General features: G+C 36.2%; 1 protein-coding gene across 1 annotated transcript in view; it reads right to left on the bottom strand.

Annotated features, from left to right (window-relative positions):
• The window catches only part of Pcif1 (Phosphorylated CTD-interacting factor 1), a 38,402-nt gene that overhangs the window by 8,567 nt on the left and 14,445 nt on the right, over nucleotides 1-15,390 (bottom strand). The window contains exons 8-10 of the mRNA XM_069842271.1: nucleotides 8,650-8,791; nucleotides 7,235-7,410; nucleotides 1,081-1,352 (exon numbers count right to left, since the gene is read on the bottom strand). Of these exons, the coding sequence (XP_069698372.1) occupies nucleotides 1,081-1,352; nucleotides 7,235-7,410; nucleotides 8,650-8,791 (590 nt within the window). The remainder of the gene's footprint in view (nucleotides 1-1,080; nucleotides 1,353-7,234; nucleotides 7,411-8,649; nucleotides 8,792-15,390) is intronic.

The raw sequence follows: 15,390 nt of genomic DNA, 5'->3' as shown, positions 1-15,390 counted from the left end.
ATTCACATTCTCTGCTTCTCGTTCCCGGTTTATTGTGAACCAGCCTTTACCTGAATCTCTCATTAAAGTGCAGTAAAGCACCCCATAGCCAGCTTATTTTTAAACTTTCAGTGCATATTTGAGTGCACATTTCTAAGGATTTTACAGCATAGTTACCTGAATCTCTCATTAAAGTGCAGTAAAGCACCCCATAGCCAGCTTATTTTTAAACTTTCAGTGTATATTTAAGTGCACATTTCTAAGGATTTTACAGCATAGTTGCACGCATATTTTGGCAATTTTTAGTGCATATGCAGGGTGGAAGTGAAATAACATTGCAGATATGATAGAGTACATGTAAATGAAAAGAAAACCTATATTACGTTTTGTAATTAAATGCATGGTTAATTAGAAAATTAAGTTTGAAGTTTCAGCAGTCTGACAACATCATCGTTAACACACACTACTCATGATACAGATGTAAGAGGTCAACAAACTCAGTGAATCTCAGTAGGTGAACTGCTCTCTACCAAGACGTTGCCACTTGCTTGCTTCGTGCAATGGTTTGAATTTAGAGGTTTTTAAAATTAAATTTACACGAAAACCATGCACACTATTGAAAAAAAACTATGAACTATGAACTTTCCACCAATATAATATTATAGTTTTTTGTTACATAGAACAAGAGCTATTCATTCTAGAAATCAGCAAGGCTATTTCACTTCCACCCTGTACATCCTCGGTCTAATTATAATATAAACTGAATAGATGAAAAATATACCAATGATACATTGACGACAAAACATACAATTTCTTTGAAATAAAGTATGCCTATAATACACACTATTTAAATTTTTCCAATTAAAAATTATATTGCAAATATACAAAAATCTAATTATAAAAGGGCATTTATGTGAACATGCATGAAAAATAACGTTATAGTTTTAATAGTGCAGAATTTCAAAATAAAAGATACTGATTGCATATGCACTAGTGCTTCGTAATAATTGTTCCAATATACTACAATTAAAACTTATGTACTAGTACCTTAAATATATAATTCAGTTTTTCTTTTCAAATGTGTGTAATTATTGTACATACCCTCTTGACCCAAAAAACGAATCAGTGTCAGGGAATGCAGAACAGTATTGTTTGAAGTAACAATTAAGTGGTGAAGCAAAACATTCAAATGATACTCCAAACATTCTATTGAGACACTCAAAAACTGTCACTGGCAGAGCCCCTTGTGTTCCTTGACCCTCATTTTGGCCACTTCCAAAGAATGTTTTGTACCGTTTCAGTAAACACCATACCCGTGGTAGAAAGAGTTCAAACTTCTTGTCATCGAAGCAGCTATACCTGTATAACTGTTCCTGAAAGAAATACGAAAGTTACAGAGGTCACAATAAAAAAGTCTGTTGGTAAAGTGATCACTCATTATTTTAGGACATGGGGATCAATCCCAGAGCCTGGGTATCTATAGTAAGAGTTTATTTGAGAGGAAAATAAACGAAAGATGAAAAAGGAGATGATATGAAGAAAAAAATAATACAGATAAGTACAGGATAATGAAAAAAAAAAAGGTAACTGAACAGAACACTGTATATCTTATGTTTATGTGTTACAGTAGACACTGAGTGACAGTCAGCATGCCACAGTATGTCATCCAGGAATGTGCATGGACCCTGGAATATTATTTCCGTAGCTATGGGATAGGATGGAATGGTGAACCTTCCCACACATCTGTAGCAACTAGGTTCCAGGACCATTTCCAGAGAACTGCACCACAAAATAAAACTACAGTAAAACCTCGATAAGATGCGCCCGCTTATTACGCTATCCTGTGTACGCTTTTTTTGTCCGGTCCCTGCACATTTCATATATAACGCCTTTATAAAATACCTCATTTGTTGCGCTCAAGTCCCGCATAATACGCTGTTTTTGTGGAATATTTTCGATGTAATTTTCAGCAATGTACTGTAACAGCAATGAAACATCTTGGTCACTGAACTCACTGGTGCCATTAACCTGAAAAGTATTGGTATTCGACCCTTTACCTGCACATTTAAACCTTCATACTTCATACTTTAGTATACCCCACCCTCTTGTTACATGCACACTTAAAGCCTACATACAGTTACAATACCTCACCTTCTTACTAATCCTCTCTCTCAAACAGCATTCCTCACTCGGCTGTAATAAATTTCTGGAAATTTTTGCTGGGCAGGGGAGTTTGTTGTCCTTTAGTGTATTGAAGTGTCTGTGAATGTGATTACAATGAGTGTTAAACGAAAAGCGCTTTCTGTGTTGGAAAAATTGGAAATTTTATGAAAGTACGATGAGAACAGTACTCTTACTCAGAAACAACTCTCTGATTCATTAGGAATCCCATCAGCAATATTAAGAATGATGATAAAAAATCGCGACTCAATCACTACAGTTGCGATGTTGTCAGGAAGATATAATCGCAGGAAACTGAAGTGTGGTAAACATGAGGACTTGGAGTACATCCACACGGCAAACAACTATAAATGACTTTTTTTTCCGAAAGAATTAAGTACAGTACATATTGTAAATATCTTTGACGTACAGTACAGTAATTACATAATGGAGTAATACTATATTACCTTTCATGAATCATGTATTTCAATAAAGAAAAATGCTAATAGATACTGTATATAAGTCAAAATTAGTATACCCGCCTAACACGCTGTCCTGGTTAATACACAGTTTACACCCGGTCCCTTCAACAGCATCTTATCGGGGTTTTACTGTTTTCTATCTTGCATGGAAATTTTCCAACAAACAAAGTCCATGGCTAAATCATAATGAAGGACTTTCTGGCAGATCCTGCAGTAGCAGGAGCAATGATAGGTGCTGCATGGGTTAATGGCTCCAGATTTTCATACCCACGTGCAGTACTGTGCCTGTGTACTTGCCTGCTTCTATATGGATCCACACAGACTCGAACTTTAGTGGTAATCAGATGAGTGCTCCTGAGTGGGCACATAGACAAGCAGAACACCAGGTTTCTTGGATGGGAGAAGCCTGATAAAAACCTCTACATTCTGAAAAGGTCACTGTGTGGACAGTTATGGCTTCAACAGTCCATATTTCAAGATGATAGTGGTGAGACCATCACTGTCAATGCTACTATGTACCGGGAGCAGGTCCTAATCTGCTTCCATGTCGAGTTACAAAGTTTTGTTGAGGTCAATGGTTTTCATCTTACGATGTTGGATGACGTATATACGTCCGTTGATGTGACATATTAATGAATTTAAATACTATTATAGTCACTTCCCATCCCATAAGCAGTGCTAACTAGATCAGACGCTATGGACAGTAATCTATAACAGAGTCGCCAGTATGAAAGGATAATTCCAAGCCTTGGCGAGAGACGAACTCGATAGCTCAGTGGTAGAGCACCTGACCGGAGTACAGGAAGTCACAAGTTCGAATCCCGCTCGAGGTTGTGAAATTTTTCTTTCATACCATGGCATGATAGTGACTATAATAGTATTTAAATTCATTAATGTCACATCAACGGAAGTATATACGTCATCCAACATCGTAAGATGAAGATTACATTTGTAAAGTTTCTTCCCATCCCATAAGCAGTGCTGACTAGATCAGACGCTATGGACAGTACTCTATAACAGAGTCGCCAGTATGAAAGGATAATTCCAAGCCTTTGGCATGAGACGAACTCGATAGCTCAGTGGTAGAGCGCCTGACCGGAGTACAGGAAGTCACAGGTTCGAATCCCGCTCGAGGTTGTGAAATTTTTCTTTCATACCATGCCATGATAGTGACTATAATAGTATTTAAATTCATCAATGGTTTAGATTTTGAGCAGCAGGTCTTCCAGCAGGGTGAGGCCCCTTCACACACCGACAATGGTAATCAGGCATTTCTTGGAGAATGCTTTCTCTGAATAGGGTTGTGCCCAGGAAATCTGAATTTCCCTATCCTGCCAGAAGCTCTGACCTCATGATATATGCTTTTCCTCTTCATGACGTGCATGTAAACACTGACTGTGATAACTGCTATAACTCCATATCAGTGTGCTACCATGTTTGCACGAATCATTGACCACAGAGAGTATGCAAAGAACAAAGATAAATGCCATGTGGAGCATGTGTTGTGTAAGGATTGCCACACAAAGCTTCTGGTTTTGCTCTGCTTACTTTCAGTTACCTTTTTTTTTTCAACACCTTCTATATATGTGGTTATGTGCAACTGTCATCATGAAGTTAATATCACTTGTGATTAGAGAGTCAAAGATCATAACTATTTGAGAAAAAATAATTCCATTAGTGATTTAAAAAAAAAAGCTTCATTTATTATCAATATACAGCAGTTACAATAGAGGTCATGAATGTCTGCATGTTTTCTTAATGTGCAAGTTGAACATAACTACATCAGAATTATTTTGTCAACACATACGTAATTTACATAAAAAAATATTGCTCAAAACTTCAGATATGTGTTTCACATACACAAAACATGAAAAATTGTTATGCTGACATGGGTCCAGAAATGCATGGTCTTTTATGAGGTTTATTTTCATGACATTACATAGTTCTAATAGCATGTTACATTAAGTGTTCACATACAAAGCAGTACACTTCGCTAAATTATGTAAAAAATTACACTACTTCCATATTAAAGCAATCAGCTACTTTCAATTATATTAAAAACTGAAATTAAATGATAATTCCTGTTAAACCATATATGGGTGTCTAGCGAAAATGTGAAACAAAATTTAGTTTCTTTTTAGTACTACAACTTAATAATATTACTCACAAGCACGAAGAAAAAGAAAGCACTAATCACATTTCAGTCATCTTATGATCTGTCATCAGACTTGTTTCTTAAGTTCTCTAATCTTCATTTCAATGGACTTCAATTCCTCAGCTTTTTCCTCCAATAACATATTTTGTTTTTGCAATTGTAGCTGTTTGAGCTCCACTTTAGTCAAGTGAAGCAGAACAACATGCCTAATTTTGTTACTCATGATCATTCTAAAACCTGGAAAATATTAATATCTTTCTTCCCCCCCCCCCCCCCATGATTTCCATATTTGGGACACAACCTTAAAGTTTTGCACAGCATTTTGGGACAACCTTTACATTCTTCCTCTAGTAAGCAACATCTACTGAACGAATTTGAGTTTAAGGTTAAAATTCTTGCACATAAAATCTGATCGAAGTTTGTGCAGAAAGGAGTTTTTAGGAGGAACTCACGATTATACAGAGAGAGGCAACAAAAAGTTACCATACTATGCAGGGGACATTGGGGAACAGATTGCCCACAATTCATTGCTCAACTCACCGGTAAGCTAAAATAGTATGGGCGGGCATTCAGTTTCATTACGATAGGCCTAAATTATTAGTTAAGACTTATCTAATGAATGAATGAATGAATGAAGTTGAAAACTGATGTAGATCTTACCTTTCATCAAAACAGCTGTTGAAAATGATGTTCAGTATTCTCGATACAAATGTTGCATCATGTTAAAAATTCCGAAACATTCATTGTATCTCCGCCTCTAAATTTTCAGATATCACTCATGTGATTTAATTCTCCAGGGCTTCAAGAGTATGTGAATTGTTCTTATACACTTTTTGTTTTAAAATTCCCCACTGACAGAAATTTACGTGGGCAGCTGGATCTCATTGTGTTAACTGATGAACCACTGATATTTATAAGAATAAATGAAAGTGTAGCATTATCAGTCCCCGTAATGCTGATCTTTGTGAAATACCACACTCCTGCACCAATTGGCATGAAGATTTTTTCGGGCTGGTTTCAATTCTCGTTTGAATATCTCCTCTGTTAATACCCTCTTCTGTGGTTGTCTCTTTTTGTTTAAAACAGACCCTGTTTCTAGCCATTTTCTGAATAACTTGGTTATGTATTGTTTCGAAGACATTCCAGCATCACAGAACTGACGCATAAACTTGTGAACAGTACTGTCACATGATTTCTTCTTTAGAAGAAATGTCTCAACTAGAAATATCCATTGTGCAATACTATACATCACCATACTGATAGCAAACACAATGTTCAATAGCAAGTGTAGTAATCAGGGGCGATTTCTCAGGGCATGCTATGCTTGCTGCGCAAGCTCAATATTTTAGTAGAATGTGTATTTCTCAAAATGGGATTACGTACATTAAAATTTATTTTGATTTTTGGAATATTGTATAGGCGTAATACCATCCGCAGGTTGCACACCGCAAGTATCGCAACGCTTGCTCGTTTCTCGGACCTACAGGAAAGACGTAGAAACAGCGAGAATATGATGTGCACGCAAGTGCCTTCCTCCTTAGTCCGTCCTAGGCGCACATGCTTCTGTTATGTGTTGTTTGAAGCTATGGTCCGAGAGCTACACCAACGACTATTTAACGTTACACAGACCAGTATAGACAGCCGGAATGTGCTGTGATTTGTGAGTGCAATGTAATTGTATGAGCGGAATGCATGTGTTAGCTGCTGCATGTATTATTAATTCTTAAACACTAATTTGAAGTATTGCAATGAGTTCGGAATTGTATGTTATTGAAACCTTATTACTAAATCCATTTTCCCGAAGGACTATTCAAGAGAAGACAGACATTATAGAGAATATGTGCGCTCGTTCAGTGCAGCTCAATACAACAATATGTATTGGTTGGCAGGGTCGAAAAAAACTAAATAAACTGTTTTGTTGGCCATGTTTGTTGTATCATATCGAACCTCTACATCTCATAAGCAAATATGATCCATGACTTGTAATGATTTCATAATTATAAAATAAATTATTTATGTGGGTCTGATTATTTTTATTAATTATGAATTATTATATCCTCACATCTTCCTCTATGAATAAAAGAGCAAGCCTAACTTTCGTGACTAGCATTCACCCCTGGTAGTAATGCAACACCACTCGGGAATTTTAGGCCTACCATAATGAAACTGAATGCCCACCTGCGCTGCTACAGCTTACCGGTGAGTCGAGCAATGGATTGTGGGCAATCTGTTCCCCAACATCCCCTGCATAGTGCAGTAACTTTTGTTGGCTCTTTCTGTATATTCTGAGTCGCAAGTTTGAATCAATAGATGTTAAAAACATTGAAAGGCATGTAAATGTTTACACACAGAAACAGAAGCAAATAAGTTCAAGAAACTTGCATATCTCAATTGGTATGATTTTACTGGTTTCAACATAGCTTAAAGGTTTAATGGTACTACCACTTTAATGACATACCAATTTCTGTAGATGTGTGGTATTGATGCACATGGTGTCACTATGAAACCTAAGCAAGGTCTGATCCCGCTCAGGTAAGTAGTCAACCTGGGGTAATCTTGGGCAAGGAATGGCAAACTGCACAGGGTAACACCACACCTTGCGTTGATTAGGCATCTGCACTGGAGGCAACACTTCTGTGGAATGATACAACTGCTTGAAAACAGTTTTTCTTTATTACATTATCTTCACAGTTTTTAAGTTGTTATAAAAAAAAGACAAAACAGAATGCTAGTCCCATCTCAATTGTATTCAAAGTGGGTTGTCTCGAAAATTGTGTTCTAAAATGGGAGCTGGAATAACAGTCAAATTGAAACGAATTTGTCAAAAATACCGGTATGATATGAAAATCTCACTCAAAATCAATAGGATTTATCGTAAACACCCACAGAAAATAAAAACTGTTATTAATGATAAAATAATAGAACAAGTATCTTATTTCACATATTTGTGAAGTCAAATATAAGTGACGAAAACAACATGAACATTGAATTACAAAAATGCAACAAAATCAATTGAATAATGAAATGACACTTCAAATGAATGAATGAAATTTATTTAAACAAATGTTAACTGAAACTAAATTACGATTACCTAATATCATGTCAAAACCAACTTTATCATATAGAGGTGAAATTAGAAGCAAAACAAATGAGATTTTTAAGACCATTATTAGGTCTCACGAGATTGGATAACTGAACAAATGTAGATATCCGCAAAAAATTAAAAGCAGACAGTATAACTGATGAGTGATGATGTTAAACGTTATCAGAAAAATGGTTTCAACACGTACAAAAAATGGATCCACAATGCATTCCAAAATTAGCTCTACAATATAAACCTATGGGCAAGAGTGACTTGGGAAGTACTTGTAGAATACTAGGAATGTTAGGAAGGAGAAAAATGAGATTAAAAATACACGGAAATTCCAGACACTGAAAAATAACGTACAATAAAACTTCATATTAAATAACTTGAAGATATCTTTTCATAAAAAAAGGAGTAAAAGTACAGAAACAGACAAATGCATGTACGAAATTTCAGCCATTAATAAAGTAATCCCCCCACAGTTCATAGGGTTCATTTTCGCATGTCAGCACCGAGTCAGATCTAGTCCTACAAGGGTGAAGGTGAAAGAAAGAGAAAAGTGTATCATCCTTACAAGTCGGCAGTGCATTGTGGAGGGAATAGTTGAACACACTGTATAATTATCGTCTGAAATGTTGAAATTAATAACCTAAAGGTAGGCTATACACATGTAATTCTCAGTAGGATAGGCCTACATGTGATTACAAGACAAAACATACAAATACTAAAATATCTGAGAAGAAAACAGCAAAATGTATGAAAATACACTAAATAAAATATCATAATACCTGATATGCCATTTTCCTTCAAAAGCTCACCATGCTTTTCTTTTATCTTTTTTGCATAATCTGCAGAGAGGTGATAGATTTTCAAACAAATTCCTTCTACTGATTCTTTCACGGTTTCCATCAGATGAGGTTGACACTGACGCTGAAACAGAAAGAAATTACATACTGTACTATTTTCGTTTGTGGATTATTATTACAAAAGGATTAGTATAAAAAAAAGTCTCCAATTATTCAGGATAAACTCATCAAAATCATACAAAATTCACAAATAACGCTACATTTTCATTCTAGTAGAAGACTAAAACAGATTTACTTATAACTTACTTACCATACTTACAAATGGCTTTTAAAGAACCCGAAGGTTCATTGCCACCCTCACATAAACCTGCTGTTGGTCAATATCCAGAGTAAGATTAATTCAGTCTCTACCATCATATCCTACCTCCCTCAAATCCATTTTTATATTATTCTCCCATCTATGTCTCGGCCTCCCCAAAGGTCTTTTTCCCTCCAGCCTCCGAATTAACACTCTATATGCCTGGATTCGGCCATAAGTAGGGTTGCCAACCCTCCCATATTTACTCCTAATTTTTGTCTCAGAGCTCCCGTATTTTTTTCTCTTCGAGCATTTTTCTCCCTTATTATTGCATAATGTAAAAATGATTATTCTACGCATTTGATTTTGCCATGAATGATGACTGTGTAGGCTATGTGATTAGTTTTGTTGTTCAAGAGATGAATTAAAATGTGCAGAATTTGTAGGAGGTAATGCTTGCCAGAAATAGGTTTTAATGCTCACCTATTTAAAATAAAACAACATTAAAATTCTAGACAAATAAAAACTGAATAGTTTTGCTCTAAGTACACCAGTTAGTAATGTTCATACAAAGAGAATGTTTTATCTCATGAACAATAATTGAACAGATTTCGAAACAGGAGCACAATACATCTAAACAAATCAGAGCTGCAAATTGCAATCGACTTCAACTATTACACGAGATAAAAACTGTCTCATAATAATTTATCAATTTTCTATGTGAGATTTTGTCGATTTCTTAATCTCCTGTATTTTCTTCAAAAAAGTTGGCAATCCTATCCATACGTGCTACATGCCCTGCCCATCTCAAACATGTGGACTTAATGTTCCTAATTATGTGAGGTGAGCAATACAATGCATGAAAGATATATTTTCCTAAGCACCTTATTCTCAAACACCCTTAACCTCTGTTCATCTCTCAAAGTGAGAGTCCAAGTTTCACAACCGTACAGAATAACCAGTAATATAACTGTTTTATAAATTCTAACTTTCAGCTTTTCTGAGAGCAGACTGGATGACAAAATCTTCTCAACCAAATAAGAACAGGCATTTCCCACATTTATTCTGCTTTTAATTTCCTCCTGAGTGTCATTTATACTTGTTACTATTGCTCCAAAACAGCTTATTTCAATTTTTCCACCTCTTCAAAGAATACATTTCCCATTTTTATATTTCTATTTCGTACTATGTTCTGGTCACGAGACATAATCATATACTTTGTCTATTCGGGATTTACTTCCAAACCTATTTCTTCAAGTAAAATTTCCCTAATAGTTTGTGGATTTTCTCCTAACATTTCAGTTCCTGAAAACCTCAAAACTCGGGTAGAAATTCTAAAACAGAATCTGTATGTCTGTACTTTGCAAGTTTCATCAGGAATGACTCAAGGAATGTCCTGTAGCCACTAGCATGCATCACATGGTCGATATTATATCACAGCGGCATAGTAAAAATGGCAGCTCTGATGAAAGCATACATGAAGATGGAGCAGTGTTTTACCATCAGTTTCTTTTTAGGCATAGAAGGCGTAAACAAAATGAAATCCGTCACATAAAGAAAATTCAGTGCAGTACAATAATAATAATAATAATAATAATAATAATAATAATAATACTTACTGGCTTTTAAGGAACCTGTACGTTCATTGCCGCCCTCACATAAGCCCGCCATTGGTCCCTATCCTGAGCAAGATTAATCCAGTCTCTACCATCATATCCTACCTCCCTCAAATCCATTTTAATATTATCTTCCCATCTACGTCTCGGCCTCCCTAAAGGTCTTTTTCCCTCCGGCCTCCCAACTAACACTCTATATGCATTTCTGGATTCGCCCATACGTGCTACATGTCCTGCCCATCTCAAACGTCTGGATTTTATGTTCCTAATTATGTCAGGTGAAGAATACAATGCGTGCAGTTCTGCGTTGTGTAACTTTCTCCATTCTCCTGTAACTTCATCCCTCCTAGCCCCAAATATTTTCCTAAGAACCTTATTCTCAAGCACCCTTAATCTCTGTTCCTCTCTCAAAGTGAGAGTCCAAGTTTCACAACAATACAGAACAACCGGTAATATAACTGTTTTATAAATTCTAACTTTCAGACTTTTTGACAGAAGACTAGATGACAAAAGCTTCTCAACCGAATAATAACAGGCATTTCCCATATTTATTCTGCGTTTAATTTCCTCCCGAGTGTCATTTAGATTTGTTACTGTTGCTCCAAGATATTTGAATTTTTCCACCTCTTCGAAGGATAAATCTCCAATTTTTATAGTTCCATTTCGTACAATATTCTGGTCACGAGACATAATCATATACTTAGTCTTTTCGGGATTTACTTCCAACCCTATCGCTCTACTTGCTTCAACAAGAATTTCCGCGTTTTCCCTAATTGTTTGTGGATTTTCTCCTAACATATTCACGTCATCTGCATAGACAAGAAGCTGATGTAACCCGTTCAATTCCAAACCCTCTGTGTTATCCTGAACTTTCCTAATGGCATATTCTAGAGCGAAGTTAAAAAGTAAAGGTGATAGTGCATCTCCCTGCTTTAGCCCGCAGTGAATTGGAAAAGCATCAGATAGAAACTGGCTTATACAGACTCTGCTGTAAGTTTCACTAAGACACATTTTAATTAATCGAACTAGTTTCTTGGGAATACCAAATTCAATAAGAATATTATATAAAACTTCTCCCTTAACCAAGTCATACGCTTTTTTGAAATCTATGACTAACTGATGCACTGTACCCTTATACTCCCATTTTTTCTCCAATATCTGGCAAATACAAAAAATCTGATCAATAGTCGATCTATTACGCCTAAAACCACACTGATGGTCCCCAATAATTTCATCTACATATGGAGTTAATCTTCTCAGAAGGATAGGCTATTCGACAAAATTTTGTACGACGTCAACAAAAGTGATATTCCTCGAAAGTTACTACAGTTAGTCTTGTCCCCCTTCTTAAAAATAGGTACGATTATGGACTCCTTCCATTGTTCTGGTACAATTTCTTTTTCCCAAATTGCAAGTACAAGTTTATAAATTTCGCTAGATACTGCCCTTCCACCCTCTTGTATTAATTCTGCTGGAATTTGATCAATACCTGGAGACCTGTACTTTATCAAATTTTCTATCGCAATTTCGACTTCAGAAAGTGTGGGTTCCGGTATAAATGGCTCAGCAGTTTGTATTTCAATTTCATTCTGATCATTTATATTTGGCCTATGTATATTTAGTAGTTGCTCAAAATAGTTTTTCCATCTGTTCAGGATTGAATGAGAGTCTGCAAGCAAGTCACCATTCTCATTCTTGATCACGTTTGCCCTTGCCTGATATCCATTTTTAAATTCCTTTATACCCTTATATAAATCTCGAATGTTTTTATTCTTACTATTTGTTTCTACCTCATTCAGTTTTTCCTTCAAGTAATCTCTCTTTTTATTCCTAAATGTACGACTTGCTTCCCGTCTTTCATTGAAATAATGATCTCTATTTTCCACAATTGGATCCTGTAAGAATTTCAATTTTGCCAGTTTCCTTCTATCTACTGCAATGGAACAATCTTCATCAAACCATGGTTTCTTTTTCTGAGTTTCATGATAACCTATGCTCTGCTCAGCTGCAATTTTGATATTATCTCGGATATTGTCCCACACGCTATTAACATCTAACTCTTCCTCAGCTTCGTCAGCAGTTGCTAAAGCACCAAACCTATTTGAAATTTCAACCTGATAACGTTGCTTAGTTTCCTCGTCCTTTAATTTCAGAATATTGAATCTACTAATATTAGCCTGTTGCTCTACTCGCTTGGCTACTGATAGTCTTTCTCTTAATTCTCCAATTACCAAATAATGGTCAGAATTACAGTCTGCCCCCCTGAAAGTTCGAATGTCTACTATACTAGTGTGCCTTCTTTTATCTACCAAGATGTGATCTATCTGGTTATGTGTCATTCCGTCTGGAGAAGTCCACGTATATTTATGTATATCCTTATGGGGGAATGTTGTACTCTTGACAATTAAATTTTTTGATGTGGCAAAGTTGACTAACCGAACTCCATTGTCATTACTACGTACGTGCAGGCTCTCTTTTCCAATAGTTGGTCTAAAAATATCCTCCCGTCCTACTTCAGCATTGAAATCCCCCAATAAAACTTTCATGTGATATCTAGGTAACTGATCAAAAGTATGATCCAATTCCTCATAGAAGCTATCCTTTATATCGTCGTCTTTCTCTTCTGTAGGGGCATGAGCATTTATAACTACGATATCGCACCATCTACCCTTAAGTACTAAATACGATAACCTGTCACTGATAAATTCGACCTTTTTTTACTGCTGATTTTATTCTTTTATGTACAAAGAATCCTGTTCCTAATTGGTGATTATTGTTTCCTTCCCCATAATACAATAAGTAATCGCCTATTTGTGATATGCCATTCCCATCTAACCTAACCTCTTGTACTCCCACGAAGTCTATTCTATATCTAGCTAGTTCTTTTGCTACTAATGTTACCCCTCCTGTTCTATAAAGACTAGTTACGTTCCATGTACCAAATCGTATAACCTTTTTCCTTTGCTGTGGTCGTGCCGGAGAATTAGTCCCATTCCGAGGCTTAATGTTAGGTTTCGTAACAAGCTGTTTTTTTACGGTGATGGGTTGTTAGCCCTTCGCCCAACCCCCAAGCTGGAGGACCACCCCTTATCGGCTGTCCACGACTGCTTATTCTATATTCGCAGCTACCCTCCATATCTGGAGGCCGTCTCCTCTATCCGCAACCTGAGGACGCGCCATGCCGTGGTGATAGGGACCCACAATACATGGAATAATAATAATAATAATAAATTTTGATAGTCTTACGTTGAAGACTTCGAGCATATGGTCTACTGCCATTTTTGGGGAACTTTACAATTGCGTTACCAAAGAAAGCAGACAGAAAAAGAAAAGGGCACATTCTTCGACAATTTTGAGTATATGCAAGACAAACCAAAAGCCTAAACTAATATTACCTAACCTGTCACTCACTGGTTCGTATATGGAAGGCTTAATAAAAGCATAAACTACCGGTAACCTAACTTAACCTGTCACAGATTCGTATATGCAAGGCATAACATAAGCCTAAAGTATTCTAACCTAACTTGTCAGATTCGTATGCAAGACATAACAAAAGCCTAAACAAACCTAACCTAATCCGTCACAGATTCGTATATGCAAGGCATACAAAAGGCGCTTATCGTGATCATTAACACAAAAATTCGAGTGTACACTAGCGTGAAACTTTCGCAATGTCACCAAGTTATAGTGGAAGATTGAGAAATGAGCTGTAAAAGAGCTGCAAGTGTGTAAGCAGAGCACGAAGGGAAGTAGTTTAGCTTAAAATGAAAACAAAACATAATAAATTAGTTGCAAGTAAATTCTGTTATTTTTCTGGTACAGATTCGTATATGCAAAGTGTATAAGAGGAGTACGAAGGGAAACTACCTCAGCGATAGTTTAGCTCTAAATCGCGAAAGAGTGCTTGACTTATAGCCTTTGTTTACAACATTTCAATATATTTCATATGCTGTGAACAATAAAAATGTTTCACGACAAACGTCAAACTCTCATCCGTAAAGTTTTTACAAATGAATTTAATTAATTACGCACCGTATGTTCTTGAATAAACTGCACTTTGGAATAAGCCGCACATCCCACTTTCGAAGGGGGGGAGGGACACAAATTACAAAAATAAAACGTTAGACAAACTTATTCACTACAAATGAAAGATAATTAAACACAAATACAGTTCAATTAACAAATTTTATCCTGGAACAGGACGCATTTCAAACCCACACTATCCGCACGCACTGTACGTATATGAGTTGTCTTGCTTAATAGCCCATTTACACAATATCCTGCAACATAACAATACGCGTCAGTAAATTGACTACCTTTATCTTTTTTTATATACTACGTGGTTTCCATTGCTCTTTAATAACAGTTAGTTCTTTTTTTCTCCTGTCTCGGATTCAAATGATACATTAAATTTATTGGCTATAGTACGATTTCTATGTTCCTCCAGTTTTGATAATTTGAAGTTTTTCGCTGCAAGTAAAGGATCACAATCTCATACCTTTAGTGGTACTCATCTTCAGAGTTGAAAATACAAGACGCACAAACTATATACTTATCACAATTGAACTTTGTTCTGACACATGTACTGCTAACCCAAACGCCATGTAACAATGTTAACAATTGAAATACTTACGCGGGAAGATACCATATTTGGTGTTGTGCAGGAGGAAAATCAGGCAATGTTGCCAACGTCATTTCGATTAAGCCGCGCACTCGTATTGTTTACTTTTATATTTTGGCGGGAAAAAAAGTGCGCGGGATATTCAAGAAAATATGGTACATTCCTATTCCCTCAGAAAGACAAGATTC

Source organism: Periplaneta americana, chromosome 12, assembly GCF_040183065.1.
Source record: "Periplaneta americana isolate PAMFEO1 chromosome 12, P.americana_PAMFEO1_priV1, whole genome shotgun sequence".
Lineage (NCBI taxonomy): Eukaryota > Metazoa > Arthropoda > Insecta > Blattodea > Blattidae > Periplaneta > Periplaneta americana.
This window is presented reverse-complemented; position numbering and strand designations above follow the sequence as displayed.